The following is a 15,079-nucleotide window of genomic DNA, read 5'->3' on the forward strand; positions in this document are numbered from 1 at the left end:
GGGAGTGGGGCCCCCGTGCCCATGTCTTAGCAAGTTCTCCAGGTGATTTGTATGCACCCTAAGGTCTGAGAAAAAGTGATCCAGAAACCGGTTCCTCAGTGGATCTTTACCAGGAGTCAATTACCTAGGTTTTTCCAATTATTCTTTGACCCTCTACGGCCTGCCCTTTGGCTGTCTAATACTAATTAACTTGGAATGGGTGGGGGGAAAAAGCAAAAAGAAATCAATTTTGCTTCCCAATCGGATTTATGGTAAAGGTTTTGGAGGAGGCCGCATAATTAGAGTGAGATATTTAAGATTATCGATGGATTACAGTACTCCATGAAACACATTTCCTCCATTACCATGGTTAATTAAGAGTAGACCATAAAAGCATTCCTCTAGAAAGACTATTAAAAAACAAAATGTAATGTTGTCATGTGCAATAGAGAATGACACATATCATGGCTCAAGAAAATAAAGACCATTCATTCCCTGTGAGTTTGAAGTATGCTAAGTATGCCAAAGTACAAATCCTCTTAGAATGCTAGACATTGCTTTTTTATTTCTATGTCTTCTCAGGCTTTGCAACTTTGCCACTTTTCTTTAACTCCACTGAACTTGGCAGTGATGACAGACACGACCAGAAATCAGAAAATCATCTCAGTCATCTTCTACTCTGCTTGACCTGTACCTTAATCCTTAAGAACGTTTTTAACACTCTGAATTTAAAAGGAAAGTTCATGAAGAAAGTAGATGTAAAATTATAAAACTATAGATTGCTCCATATTTTTGTTTGAATAATCTAAAAGAGTACAATTTCCAGAAACAAAATGGGATCCAACCAAAAAGATAGATCTACATGCCAAAAGAACATGCTGCTCACATAAATAAAAACTATGTAATTTTAGCATTCTCACAAAAGCTATAAATGTTCTACCTCAAGGTAAACATTTTAATTAGCCTGAAAAGTTATTTTTCTTAACACTACCAGCAACTCTGCTCACCACCGCCACCCCAAACCTGCTAAAATGTGCCACATCCAATGAGTAAGGACAGAAGTAGCAGCTCATGTAAAGCATGACTGGTAGAAGAACCAGGCAGAAACTACAGAGGCAAAAAGAAAAAAAAATTGTCCTTGGAAGTGCAAGCACTTCTGCAGAACAATTAACTTAATTAACCAGACATCATGAATATTCATAAGGCCATTAATGTCTCCCACATCCAAACAGATAAATGTGATGTAATGACTTCCTAGTCAAGCATATCTAAAATTCTCATGAAAACTGCACCTACACTTTGGTTCTTTGCCTGAAATATCACAGAAATTAACAGTCCCTTGGCAATATTTTATTCTCCTCAAATTAATTGGAAAGCATGAATTTATTTATGTGAATGCTATAGAAATATATGGTTCCCAGTCATCAGTATGTGGATTGAGCCTTGTTTTACAACAACTGGATTGCTTTTTTATTTTTATGTCCTCTCTGGCTTTTTTCCCTATCCTCCCCCTCATCCCCTTAATCGGAATCTCTCTGTATAGTTCCTTAGCACCAGTTCCCATAGCAACAAACACCGTTGCTAATGGCCAGCAGTTCAAATACAGGCTTCCCCACATCTGATCCATCTGAGTCTGACCATAATTCAGCGGCTTAGTCTGTTGGCTCAGTGGAGTAATTTACTAAACACTCTCCCTCTGGGTGTCTCTCTCCAGGAGGCAAATGGCTTCAAAGGCAGACTCTCTTCTGCGTTAGCTTAGAAACTTCCTGCCTAGCTCGTGTTCCCATTCATTATCAAAGCCCTGACCAGACATAGAGTCCTCATATTAAATACATCCTGCACATGACTTCCTCCTCCTATTAGATGGAATCCACAAGCTAGAACTCTATACAACCACTAAAGTTTTGGCAACAGGATGTATCTTCTAAACAAAAAGTGTTCCAATGGCATTTCTACATATCCACTGTATCTAAAAAATGCTTTCAAAATCAGAAATATGCTTAAAAAGTATAATGATAATAAAACTCAATGCTGTTCCTTTATAACATCTGAGTTACATATTAAAAATGTAAGCATAACCACCAGTTTTTCTAGCTAGCTATTCACTTTATGTCAAATGAAGATCCATGGGGACACCCATCTTTCCACTTTTGATGCAGAGCAGTGAATGAGTGACTTCAGGGGTGTAAGTACTAAGGAAGAGAAACAGTGACCTAAGCACATCCACTCTGTACAGAAGGAAATGTTGGGAAATTTCCACCATTACAGACGGCACTTCTAAAGTGACACAGAAAGGTCAAAGTGCAGCCCAAATGCATCGTTTTGAGTTGATGCATTTTGTTCTCTTGTACCTAAGGGGGTCTTTCTCACAGATTTTTCTTAACAGGTTTTTACAATCATCAGGATATATCCCAATATCCCTCTCCTTTTAAATTTTTATTTTTATGAAAGACTTTTTTTATCTAGAAGGGCATTGGTGTGTCTTTTGCTCTTTGTCAATTAACAATACTAAATATACTGAAATACATACCAAATGACTCTGGTCATCAAATGGATAGAATGTTGCTTTTTTTCAACCATGTGTAACCAACGTGTCTTCTATTTCATAGGAAAGAATACAGTTGACCCTTGAACACAGGTTTGAACTGAGTGGGTCCACTTAGACATGGATATTTTTCAGCTGTAATTACTACAGTACTTCATGGTCCCCGGATGGTTGAATTCGAGGATGCAGAGGAAAGGAGGGCCAACTGTAAATTGTTCAAGGGTCAACTGTAATTGTTTCCGCTTTTCTTGTAGAGATAATAACATGTGATGTTCTAAAGTGAAAAAAAAAGTCACTTTCCTTCACTACTGTTTGTTTCAATAATAATTTGAGAGGAGGGACTCACATAATAAACCTGCAAAAGATACTTTTGTCTTCTCTGGATCCCAGTGTTGCTCTGGCTGCTCTCCCTGGCTCTGACCTCCACTTCCTTTTCCTCCCTTCCCCTAATCAGGAATCTTCCTAGAACAGGCTCCCAGCAGGTTGCTCCCTTGCTCTAAACCTCCCATTGTTCCCTACTGATCATCAACTGCAATTCAGACCCCTTCCTGTGGCATCCAGGAGCCACCATGATGTGGACCTGTTTTGACACCAGTACTACGAAACAAATGGCCTGTTTTCTATTCCTCAACATTCCTGGATTTTGCCTTGCCATTTATTATTTTTGTAGCCAAGAAAATAACTCATTCCCATCTTTCAGGCCAGAAAAAAAATTGTCATACCTATTTTTAGGTGCAATTCAAGTGTTACTTGCTCTGTAATGTCTTCTTTCCATTTATTCACTTAGACTTTACTGAGTGTTCACTGTATCACATTCTGTTCTAGCTGCTGGAGATACCGCAGTCAGGATGAATCCTTTTGGCATATTCAAGCTTATCTGTTTACACTTCAACTACGGGAATTGAGTTACCACATTTTACCCCCCCAAGAAATTATAAACAGCTTGACTGGAATGGCCCTGTTTCAAAATTTCACATCTGGGACTGTGTGATCATTAGACCTTTATGTGGGAAGGTAGAATAACGGTCCCATTTATTGTTTGCTTAACTATGTATTAAACCCTGCACGTATACTATCTAATTTAATACTATAATAACCTTGTAATAAAGTGAGTGTCATGTGTGTTATCTCTCTTTTATGAGTTAGAAAAATAAGGCTCAAAGAAATTAAATAACTTGGCCAGAGTCTCACATGTGCTAGTGGAGATGCCAAGCGTGGGTCTTTCAAACTCAAAGTCTGCGCGTTTAACTCTGTGTGACACTGCCTAGGTTAGGAAGTAAACCAGGGGAAGATAGGCGAGGGGTTCCATTTGGCAAACCCATGGCCCCTCCCTTGCCTGTTGGTATCACACCAAGTGGAAGCTGGGCTCGGACAGGAGTCAGGATGCTGTCTGTTTCCACCCCGGCGTTCTTCTGGGCACTAAGAAGCAAAGCATGGGCTACTTCACTGGCAGATCCATCTCCACCAACACAGACCACACTAGAAAAGAAGAAATTAAGTCAAAGAATGAACAACATCAAAACAATTGGTGATAATTCGTGAAATTTTGACTTTAAAATATTGGGTTGGCCAAAAAGTTTTCGTAACATCTTATGGAAAAACCCGAACGAACTTTTTGGCCAACCCAATATTAATTTTATATATTCTGTGTGTGTGATTACTCACACCTTCAAACACTTCAACATGTGTCAATGGATAAGAAGACATTAGCACTGCTCTGATAAAGTTTACTTCACAAATATCATACCTAGATGATACCCCGTAGGCAAAATATTTTTAAATGGGTTAAGAGGCATTAAACACTTGAACATGTTAATTCACATCTGACCTGAATTTTGCTCTGTTAATATCCCAAAGCATATTATCCTCATCTTGTTTATGTTAATAATAGTCGTTGCAATTCATTTAACTAACACAAGCCAAAGTCATAAACTCCTGCTCATTTTCAATATAGCTCTGAAAAGACAGACAGCAATAAAAACCATGTAAAATATGAGGCTTTAATTTAAGGAACTGCTAATTATCATTAGTATGTAAATGTTAATTGCAAACCTGAACTAGTTTTCATCTCCTGGACATTACTGCGATATGGCAGGTTCGTGCCCTGGTCCGGGAAGATCCCACATGCCGCGGAGCGGCTGGGCCCGTGAGCCATGGCCGCTGAGTCTGCGCGTCCGGAGCCTGTGCTCCGCAACGGGAGAGGCCACGACAGTGAGAGGCCCGCGTACCGCAAAAAAAATAAAAAATAAAAGATGCAAAATAATCTTAAGTATCAAAATCACATCAATTTACCCAAAAGGAAAAGATTTTGTGTTACTGAGAGCAGGTGTCACACCCCAAGGCCTCCAAGGCCCAGCAGGAGCAGAAGAGTCTGCTCAGTCTAAAGAACAGGCAGCTTCTCAGCACCAGCCCACTCCCGTCATCCAGGAGGTAGGCTTTAGAGGACCACATCTTCTGATTTCTCTAGGGAAGCCACAGGTCCTGATTTTGGGGACAGTCTCCTAATTTACTCACAACTAGCATTCAATATATTTAAAAACTGTATGTGCCAAACAAAACAGCCTGTGGGCCATAATCAGCAGGGGGTCCTGGTTCCCTAAGTTTAGGAAGCTCCAGAAGTTGGTGAATCCAGAGGCTGAGAATACTTTTTGCATCAACTCCTTCTACCTCTCAGCCTTCCAGCCCCAGCACCTAGGTGGGGTTCAGCACTAGGGCTGCACATAGCCTGGGCGATCCAGGTCCATCCTAATTAGAAGAAACTCCAGGATATGAGATACGACCCAGGTCATTTTTGGCTGGGGGTATTATTTTGTCTGAACTGATTCCAGGGGCCATCAGTGTGGTCACTGATTCAGAGAAGAGTGATTATACCTGCTGAGGACCAACTTCACATCAGGTAATACATTGGCTCTTTTCTGTTAAATTCCCAGAATTCTGTAAAGTAAGCGTTAGCCTCATCCTTATATATGGGGAAGCCAAGGTTTCATTTGAACCTTATCTGTATGATTTCAAAAACCTCTATGAGCAGATTTCCAAACGTTCTGTGAACTTAATTATAACTTTCAGTTCCATGCCTGTCTACCAACCGAGGTGTACGCGGCCTAAAAGGGACCCGTAAAGTCTTCCAACACAGCATCCAACTTAGTACAAAGAACTTGCCTCTTCCATATAGTATGTCAACACTTGAACCCTGGAATCGTGCATCCAGTTATAGCACATGTTAACTCATTGCTAGAGTTAGTAGAAATGGCCTTTCTATGAACATGCTCTGCTACCAAAACCTTTGCAATTTTGTCATAACACATTCTGGGGCTTCCCTGGTGGCGCAGTGGTTGAGAGTCTGCCTTCCAATGCAGGGGACACGGGTTGGAGCCCTGGTCTGGGAAGATCCCACATGCCGCGGAGCAACTGGGCCCGTGAGCCACAACTACTGAGCCTGCGCGTCTGGAGCCTGTGCTCTGCAACAAGAGAGGCCAAGGTAGTGAGAGGCCCGCGCACCGCGATGAAGAGTGGCCCCCGCTCGCCGCAACTAGAGAAAGCCCTCGCACAGAAACGAAGACCCAACACAGCCAAAAATAAATAAATAAATTTATAACACATTCTGTGTTAAATATTTTGAAACTATAACAAGTGATAATTATAAACAATAAAGTAACATTTAGTGAACAATTACTATGTACCAGACACTGTTGTCAGCACTCTCCATGTATTAACTTTTTAAATTTGAACAATAACTCTATGCAATAGATACTTTTACTCCCAATTTACAGATTAGGAAACTAAGACATAAAAAGATTAAGCGACTTTTCCAAGGTCATACTATAGTAAGCTATGGAATGAGATTTTGAACCAAGACAATTTGGCCTTAGAAACTACACTACTATTTGATATATTAGACTCCTTTCTTATATATAAAACCTAATGAAAATAGCCTTATGAGAGTTTTATTATTTTGGAAATCAGTTTACCAGTAGAATCACTGTGGAATTAAATAAGTGAGAAAGGAATATATTTATTTATCTTGACAACTACTAGATCACTGAGATCATCTCAAGATATAGTTACTCAACCTAGGGAATATGCTTAATACAAACATAACACAAGAGCCTAGATATTACAAGAAAAGGCAAAAAATAAACTTTTTATAATGAGTTAATTTAACCACACTTAAGAGCTACCCTAAAACATAAACCTTTACAAGTGGTACACCTTGTGTTTTCAGAATAAGCAAACTCTTTCTTGCCATGACCCAAAGTAGAGCTTTTCTGTCTAGAAAAGTACAACTGGGGGCTAATATCTTACTTCTCTTTTTTAAAAAGTGACAGGAAAATTTTTAAATTGCTGTTTGTGTATTTGTCTATCAACCCATATCATTATTGAAATGTTTATTATTGCATTTTTGACTTAAAAATTTTTTTGAAAAGAGATACTTTTTTTTAACCTTATTTAGTAATACAGATATGGTGGTGATAAAATGTTAGTGCAAGCCAAATAATGTCTAGATTCTCGTGAAATTAAAAGAAGGAAAAAACTATAATTCAACAAATTAAAATTTAAAAATGCTGTGAAATAAAACAGGAAAATATTAGTATATGTATAATTGCATAAGAGCTACAGATTAGCTTAACAATTTTCACATTCATAAATCCAGCTGTTACCGCTTCAAGTCTATGCACCCAATATTACACTTTTCTTTGCCTTTACAAAACTTCCTATTCATGCCCAGTGTAAAGAGGGGTCAATATGGAAACGGACGCTCCTGCAAGCTCTAGCAGTGAATCTGAGAGTATTTGCTAGAACACACTGGAGCTGCACACAAGCTGTCATGAGAACTGATACACTGTTCCTGTTGGCATTAGGAATATGTCACAATATGTCTTCATAGAAACATATGCAACTCATTAAAAAAAACTCCAAAAACTTAACAAATAATCTTCTTAAACATTATTTACTAATCATTTTGCTTTACTGAAAAATATACATAGAATTTCTCTTGGATCTTAAAACTCTCTGTCTGGTCTGTGTCTAAAAAGCTTTAGATGATTTCCTAGTCACTCCCTACCAACAGCTCCACTAGAGTCAGGCAGAGATGCTTCAGACTCAAGTTGAGCTCCTCTTTCATCAAAATACCATAGAATCCTGGGGTTACCTTATCCCGACCTTGAGTCTTTTGTATCAATTTCTCAAAAAGTCCTCCTATAGCCACTCTTTGAACAGATTCAGGAACAGGGAACTCATGAATGTAGTGTCTTCCACTTTCAAACAACTCTACTTGTTAGAGAATTGTTCTTTGGAAGTGCCTACAGAAACTGTTTCCGTTGTTCTCCTCATATGTATACTTCTCTATGTAATTCTAAGTAGAGTGACTTAAAATTACTATTTTATTAAGATAGTTATCCCAACCACCACTTCGTCTCCTAACTAGAAAGACAGGGCTCAAATAAATAAATAAATAAGCTATTTAAAGGATCTTAGAAATATGAGACAACTTGCAATAGAAATTTTAAATTATTATAAGTTCTAATTAATTCAGCATGCTGTAGAGCAGCGGTCCCCAACCTTTCTGGCACCAGGGACCTGTTCTGTGGAAGACAATTTTTCCACGGACGGTGGGCGGTGGAGGTGGGATGGGTTCAGGTGGTAATGCAAACGATGGCGGGGATGGGAAGCGGCAGATGAAGCTGCACTCCCTTTGCCCACTGCTCACCTCTTGCCATATGGCCCAGTTCCTAACAGGCCACAGACCGGACCGGTCCTCAGCCCGGGGGGGTGGGGACCCCTGCTATAGAGTTTAGAAACAGTGAACTCACTGGAACTCAATTGACATAATGGTTAGCCCAAACTACTTGGTTTAAAAAAATGTAGTTAATAACTAAAGGATCTATATATCTTGCACTGCCACACTGCAAAATAACAGCACCTGCCATGTGGAATAAACAAGAATTAAGTATGTTCAGGTAAAGAGAAAAACATTACTTGTTGTGCTTAAGCTATAGTCTTTCATCATTCTGCAAAGTTCTTCTTGATCCTTGCATAGTTAATTACCAATGGAACTTAGTTATAGATACCACATTTATCAGAACATTTCATAACGTGGACAGGCAAGACCAGGTCTAATACCTACAAATACCTGTTATTCTTATTATTTATATAATCACATTTCGAAGCAAGGACTTATTTGCAATGCAACATCTCTTATATACTCACAAGCTGTGCTTCAGGACTATGCAGCATATTAAGGTAGGTAGCTGGTAGGCATGATTCCCCCAATTACTTTTCCTAAATTGTCTACTTGCAGGATAATTTCCTAAATGTAGCCTATTAATCAATCTGTCTAGCTCTAAGTATAAAGCTCTGAAGTAATCTCCTACCTCATATTCTTCATGCTCAGTATTTATACAACATTGCCATCTAGATTTGCTCCCCTCAATTAAATTCAAATGCTCAAGAGGGTGTGGAGAAAAGGGAACCCTCTTGCACTGTCGGTGGGAATGTAAATTGATACAGTCACTACAGAGAACAGTACGGAGGTTCCTTAAAAAACTAAAAATAGAACTACCGTACGACCCAGCAATCCCACTACTGGGCATATACCCAGAGAAAACCATAATTCAAGAAGACACATGCATCCCAGTGTTCATTGCAGCACTATTTACAATAGCCAGGACATGGAATCAACCTAAATGCCCATCGACAGACGAATGGATAAGGAAGATGTGGTACATATACACAATGGAATATTACTCAGCCATAAAAAGGAACGAAATTGGGTCATTTGTAGAGATGTGGATGGATCTAGAGACTGTCATACAGAGTGAAGTAAGTCAGAAAGAGAAAAACAAATATCGTATATTAAAGCATATATGTGGAACCTAGAAAAATGGTACAGATGAACTGGTTTGCAGGGCAGAAATAGAGACACAGATGTAGAGAACAAACGTATGGACACCAAGGGGGGAAAGTGGCGGGGGGTGGGGTGGTGGTGGTGTGATGAATTGGGCAATTGGGATTGACATGTATACACTGATGTGTATAAAATGGATGACTAATAAGAACCTGCTGTATAAAAAAATAAAATAAAATTCAGAAATATAAATTCCTTTTTGAAAAATTATGTTTTACTTACCAAACTTTCTTCTTCATCCAATAATACTTTTCACACCAACAAATATTAAGCACTTCTGAAAAACAACCCTACTAATTCTGATTGCAGCACTTTCCTCTCTAACACATTCTAATAATTTTTCGGGAAGAGCAAAGCCTTTCATTTCAGTTGAAAAACCCAAATGTCCTTCCTGATATTGTGAGTGTATTGTTGCCCCCCTGCCCATTACCACGTTACACAAACAATTCACATACCTGCCACCTTTTAAAACTCTGAAATATCCACCCTTGCAAAAAAAATCTTCCCTAAAAGGATATGTTTTTAGTCTTGTACATCAATTCAGCACTTTAGCAAATTGATTCACCTAAATTTTAAAAATGTCAATTAAAGTATATGTCACTTGCCTTGTTTCTAATGTTTGCATGCCAGTGAACAATTTCTACACACACCAGCAATGTATTGCAAACAACAGTTTCTAATGCCTACTGTGAATAACATACTTATTTGGTAGCTACTAAATTATAGAAGGTAAGTAAAATTAGCATATTTTTTCATCCTGAAAAATACATATTTGTTTTTACAGAATATTTACACTCAGTCAATCATATCCAAATTAACCAGTGGGTAGCTATTAATACTATCAATAAATTTGCAAAAAATGATCATAGTATAGTTATATCACACAATCAATACAATATGTTCCATCAATGCTTTTCTATATACTCACAGGGTTAAAGCCAAGAATTAAGGACTACAGAGGCAAATGTATATACATTAGGTAAGAATAAGGTGATATGCTGTGATTTCTCAGTACTTACATTTATATCCCTCCTTTTGCTTTCCTATGCCCGATCCTGCAAGGTGGATGACTATGCCATGGTACATTATCAGCACTGTTATTACACAGATACAAATGAACTACAGCCTAATTACATACATCACAAACATTTAAAAATTGTAAGTCTCAAATATGCGGCTAAAAACTAACGAAAACATTTAATAACATAAGCCATATGACATTTATAGATTAATAATACAACCTACCCATCAAATCCCTGTAGTTCACATTCTTTTAGCAGTGACACGGCATGCCCTTCATATTCTGTTACTATATGAAAAAAAAAAAACCACAGAAAAAGATGAAAGTTTTAAACAAATGATCTACACTTTTAAACTTGGTTTGGCAAAATAATACGCTAAACATATGGTCAGGTCGTAAAACAACATTTATTCTTGAATATTTATATTTTAATCATGGGAAAGAGGATTAAGTGTTACTTGCCTGTTATGTTTTACAGCTTTATGTAAAAGAGGGTCATATATTTGTTCCAACTACATAAGTCATTTGGGGATATCCCATTAGATAATTTATCTTGGTGCCTGTCTGTTTAGTGTTCCCTAAATAAGACACATTTCCTTTAAATCAGAAGCCTAGGAGCAGCAGTATTTTGAAAATAAGGCATATTAGCTGGCACCAAATAGTCAATGTTAAATCACTTTGGCAACCTTACATGAATAAATTAGTTGAAAGGTTAGTGTAAGATTTACATACTAGAAGAATGTGTGTCTGGAACTGCTAGACTAAAAAGAGGAGGAGTTGGATGTGAAAATGTGAGGCAAAGCCAACACCAAGGATAACAGACCCAACGCCAAGAAGGGTGGCACATAGGCCCACCAGAGCCCAGATTCTCTGAGGAAATGAATCTGTCACTCCCTATTGCTGCCTCTACAGTCATGATGCCCTATGCGGTGTTGCAAATGCCAGAGAAGACAGGATAAACTGGCACACTGCAGATGGCACCAAGCATCCCAACCACATTTAGCATTTTCTAGGGCAGCTTTGCCAGAAGAGACAGCCCAGCTGTACCCACCCATCAAAGATTTCTGCTGACTGACGTGACACTGCAGATGGATGTTTTTGTGTAAGAATGTGCATCATTATATGCAAGATTACATTAATCTTTCATGCCTGTCTGTCCCTGGGGCCAGCATGGTTCAAGCTTTTCCTACAATGCTTTTAGATATTGTTAAAAATTATCAGTCTTGGTGCCTAAAAGAATCATTCTGTATCCAGCAGCATTACATTGTAATTCTCCCACAGCTTATTCAAATGCCGTTAACATTCACATGAATAAAACCTCTCTCTGTTAAATTCTATTCAGAAGAAAGCTACAAGAAAATGAAATATTTAATATAAATAAATTTAGGTTATCGTAAATGATTGTGTGCTGATCATTCTTCTATAACTTCAGCAAGTAGTTGCAACCTTAAAAAGCAAAATAATAAAGTGTCTTACAAACACACATTAAAAATAATTAAGGATATTAGGAAGAAATATTTATGCTGAGAATCAGTTTATCAAGTCTCGCTTTTATTCCAAAGCTTACTTTGGTAAAGCTTTTCAAATCCAAAACAAAATTAGCCTTAAAATTATCTTGTAGCTGAATGCTATTTTTACTTAGGAGAAATTTTGAAATAATAGTCTATTTCTTCCTTTCATCTTGCAGGTGAAATGTGACTATACACTGATGCAAATTATCCAAGAACAGTAATTTTTTAAGTGATATTGTAAAAGTTAAATAAGATGACTGATCCGGAACAACAGACGGACAAGATGACTGAAACCTGACCACAATATACTAGGACAATGAACAAAGTTTATCAAGTCCTTGGCCTCAGGGAGGTTACATTCTGGAGACAGAGGATACGCACTAATTTTTTTCAATGAATGTACAATATAAAGTAGTATTAAGTGATTATGAAGAAAAATAATATAGGGGAAAAGGATAGAGAGTAATCTGAACTACTAGTTGGAAGGAGTAGAAGAAATCAAAACGTGTGTTTAGACAGTGTTTTGGGCTCTGGAAGCAGAAAGAACCAGATTCAGATCACTCCACTTCACAAAGACATCAACAGGGGGCTGCTGGGCAGCTGCACTTTCAAAAGAAAGTTACTGGCCTCTTCTTTCAACTACTTTCCTTTGCCAATGAGACTGACACGCCTCTTACATAGGAAATTTGGAGTTTTTATCATTTACAACTCTTTGAACACACAGTTCTCACTGTGCTGGGATCCCCCATGCACCCCAACCTTCAGTTTAAATATTACTACCTTCCTCCAATATTGTCTTTCTGAGGAAATGTCTTGAGGTTGATACTGAATGTTGAGGAAACAGGCTGAAGTCAAATCAGATGAGTTCTGATTTGAATGTAAGGAAACATTTCTTAGTCTGGTGATAAAATTCTATGATGGGATAAGGTACTGAGATGTCATTTTCTTTCCTGTCCCTTAGGTACTTCAAACTTCATAAGTTCAAAATAGAATCCGTCATTTCCACCTTCAAATATACTGCCTTTCAGTTACACTATTCTTTTGTGTGTTCCATCATCCACTCCCCACTACCCAGGATAAGAAAATGTCTTCTTTCTAGAGTATCCCTTTCTTTTACTCTCCAAAACCCCTCCATACCCAAAGCCAGGGGTTTCTGTCTTTTAGTTTATGTGGCTGCATCCAACATTCCTCAAGCCAAGGCCCTAAACCTAGTCACCACCATCTTTAATATGCAAACTACATCAGCCTCTCCTCCAGTCTCCCTCTAACATTTATCCCACTCTAGCTAGAATGACCTTTCTCAAGCACATGTTTAACCACATCTCTTCCCTACATAAACACCACTGATGACTATTCATTGTCCCCAGGGATAAAGTTCCAACTCCCTGAGATCCTATTATTAGAAATGGGATTGGTCATATATATACACAATTATCCTAGGGATAATAAAAAGAACTTTTCACCCATAATTCTCTAGCTGGATCTGATTCATGGAACATTTACGATCCAGATTTTTATTAAAATGTAGGTAAAACTGGAAGTGAGTAATGCCTCAGCGTACTAGCATCTTTTGTAACAGTTTTATCAGGTTACCTAGCCTCCTGCTCTGTGAGATCAGGAACCATTAGAGGCATCTCCAGGGAATGGAGGGCTTCAAGTAGAGATATAAAGAGCCAAAGGGAAAGAATTCAAAGAGAAGATTTGGTAAAAGTGTCAAAAGTTAAACACATGGTTCTAGAAGGAGGAAAAAAAGTGAAAATAAACCCCACTCTTTTGACAACTCTGCCCAGGGTCAGAAAGGAGGTAAAATTATCTGGTGACTAGGCACTCCCATGGGCCCTGAGCTGGCAGAGATCAAGGCTACGTTCAGAGAAGTGTCTTTGACCACGATAATGATAATCAGCGTGATAAGGTCTAGCAGCTTTGTTACTACCAAGATTGACTGAAGGAGGTGGAATTGCCTGTCTTGAACAAGAGAGATCACGGGCAGACATGAAATCTGTTTTCAAATACCTCAAAGCTCATGGAAGACACGTATTTCATTTATTTTGTATCACTACTAAAGATAACGTCAACACTGAAAGTCACAAGGTGGCAAACGTCAGCTCACAAGTTCTTGCAGTTTATGTCTTGCACAAAGGCATTTGGCAAAGGGTCAGGTAGGTTTGCAATCCAGCCAGTACTCCTATTCAGCATGCGAGGTGACCTTGGGCTACATCAGCCCAGAAGAAAGAGCACCTTTTTGTAAGTTAGCACAAAGGAGGTGCTCTTTTCTAATATGACCCTGAACTCCAGTTGAGAATATCCATCAGTATTGTCCAGTAACGGCACACACTGACTCCATCACAAGGTGCCCAGGCCGAGGCTGGGTGTTCTTCCACCAAGAGTGTCACGTGACTGCACTCCACCACATGAGGGAAAATGAACTAGATGGCCTCCAAAGTTCTTTCCAGTTTAATTTCTCTGCTGCCTTCACTCTTTCACTTTATCGTTCTATGAATTATCGTATGAATCTATGATGTCCAAAATTCCTCTCACACCTTTAACAGTGTAATTCTGAAAGTCTGCTCTGAGAGGAAGAGAAAGAAATGGTATCATATGCCATTTGATTCACATATCAAGTTATTAGGAATAAATAACTCTTTTTTTTTAGGTTCTTCCAGTTCTTCTGACACCCTGTCCCCCAACCTCTGGAAATCTGTTCTCTGAATCTACATGTTCTGGTTTCTTTGGGGGAATTTTTTAATAATATTCCACATATAAGTGAGATCATATGACATTTGTCTTTCTCTGACTCATTTCACATAGCATAATGTCCTCAAGGTCCATTTATGTTGTCCCAGATGGCAGGATTTCCTTCCTTTTCATAGCTGAAGAGTACTCTGTGGTATGGCATGCAAATATATATATATATGTATACACACACACACACACACACACACACACACACACACACACACACCACATCTTCTGTATCCATTCATCAACTGACGGACACTTAGGTTGATTCCACGTCTTGGCTGTTGTAAATAATGCTGCAATCAATATGGGGCACAGATATCTGTTTTGAGTTAGTGTTTTTGTTTCCTTCGGATAAATACCCAGAAGTGTGGAATTGC

General features: G+C 38.5%; 1 protein-coding gene across 1 annotated transcript in view; it reads right to left on the reverse strand.

Annotated features, from left to right (window-relative positions):
* Positions 1 to 15,079, reverse strand: part of CERKL (ceramide kinase like) — a 148,695-nt gene that overhangs the window by 17,454 nt on the left and 116,162 nt on the right. The window contains exons 4-5 of the mRNA XM_033423681.2: positions 10,674 to 10,737; positions 3,861 to 4,003 (exon numbers count right to left, since the gene is read on the reverse strand). Of these exons, the coding sequence (XP_033279572.2) occupies positions 3,861 to 4,003; positions 10,674 to 10,737 (207 nt within the window). The remainder of the gene's footprint in view (positions 1 to 3,860; positions 4,004 to 10,673; positions 10,738 to 15,079) is intronic.

The sequence above is a fragment of the Orcinus orca genome, chromosome 7, assembly GCF_937001465.1.
Source record: "Orcinus orca chromosome 7, mOrcOrc1.1, whole genome shotgun sequence".
NCBI classification, from domain to species: Eukaryota; Metazoa; Chordata; class Mammalia; order Artiodactyla; family Delphinidae; genus Orcinus; species Orcinus orca.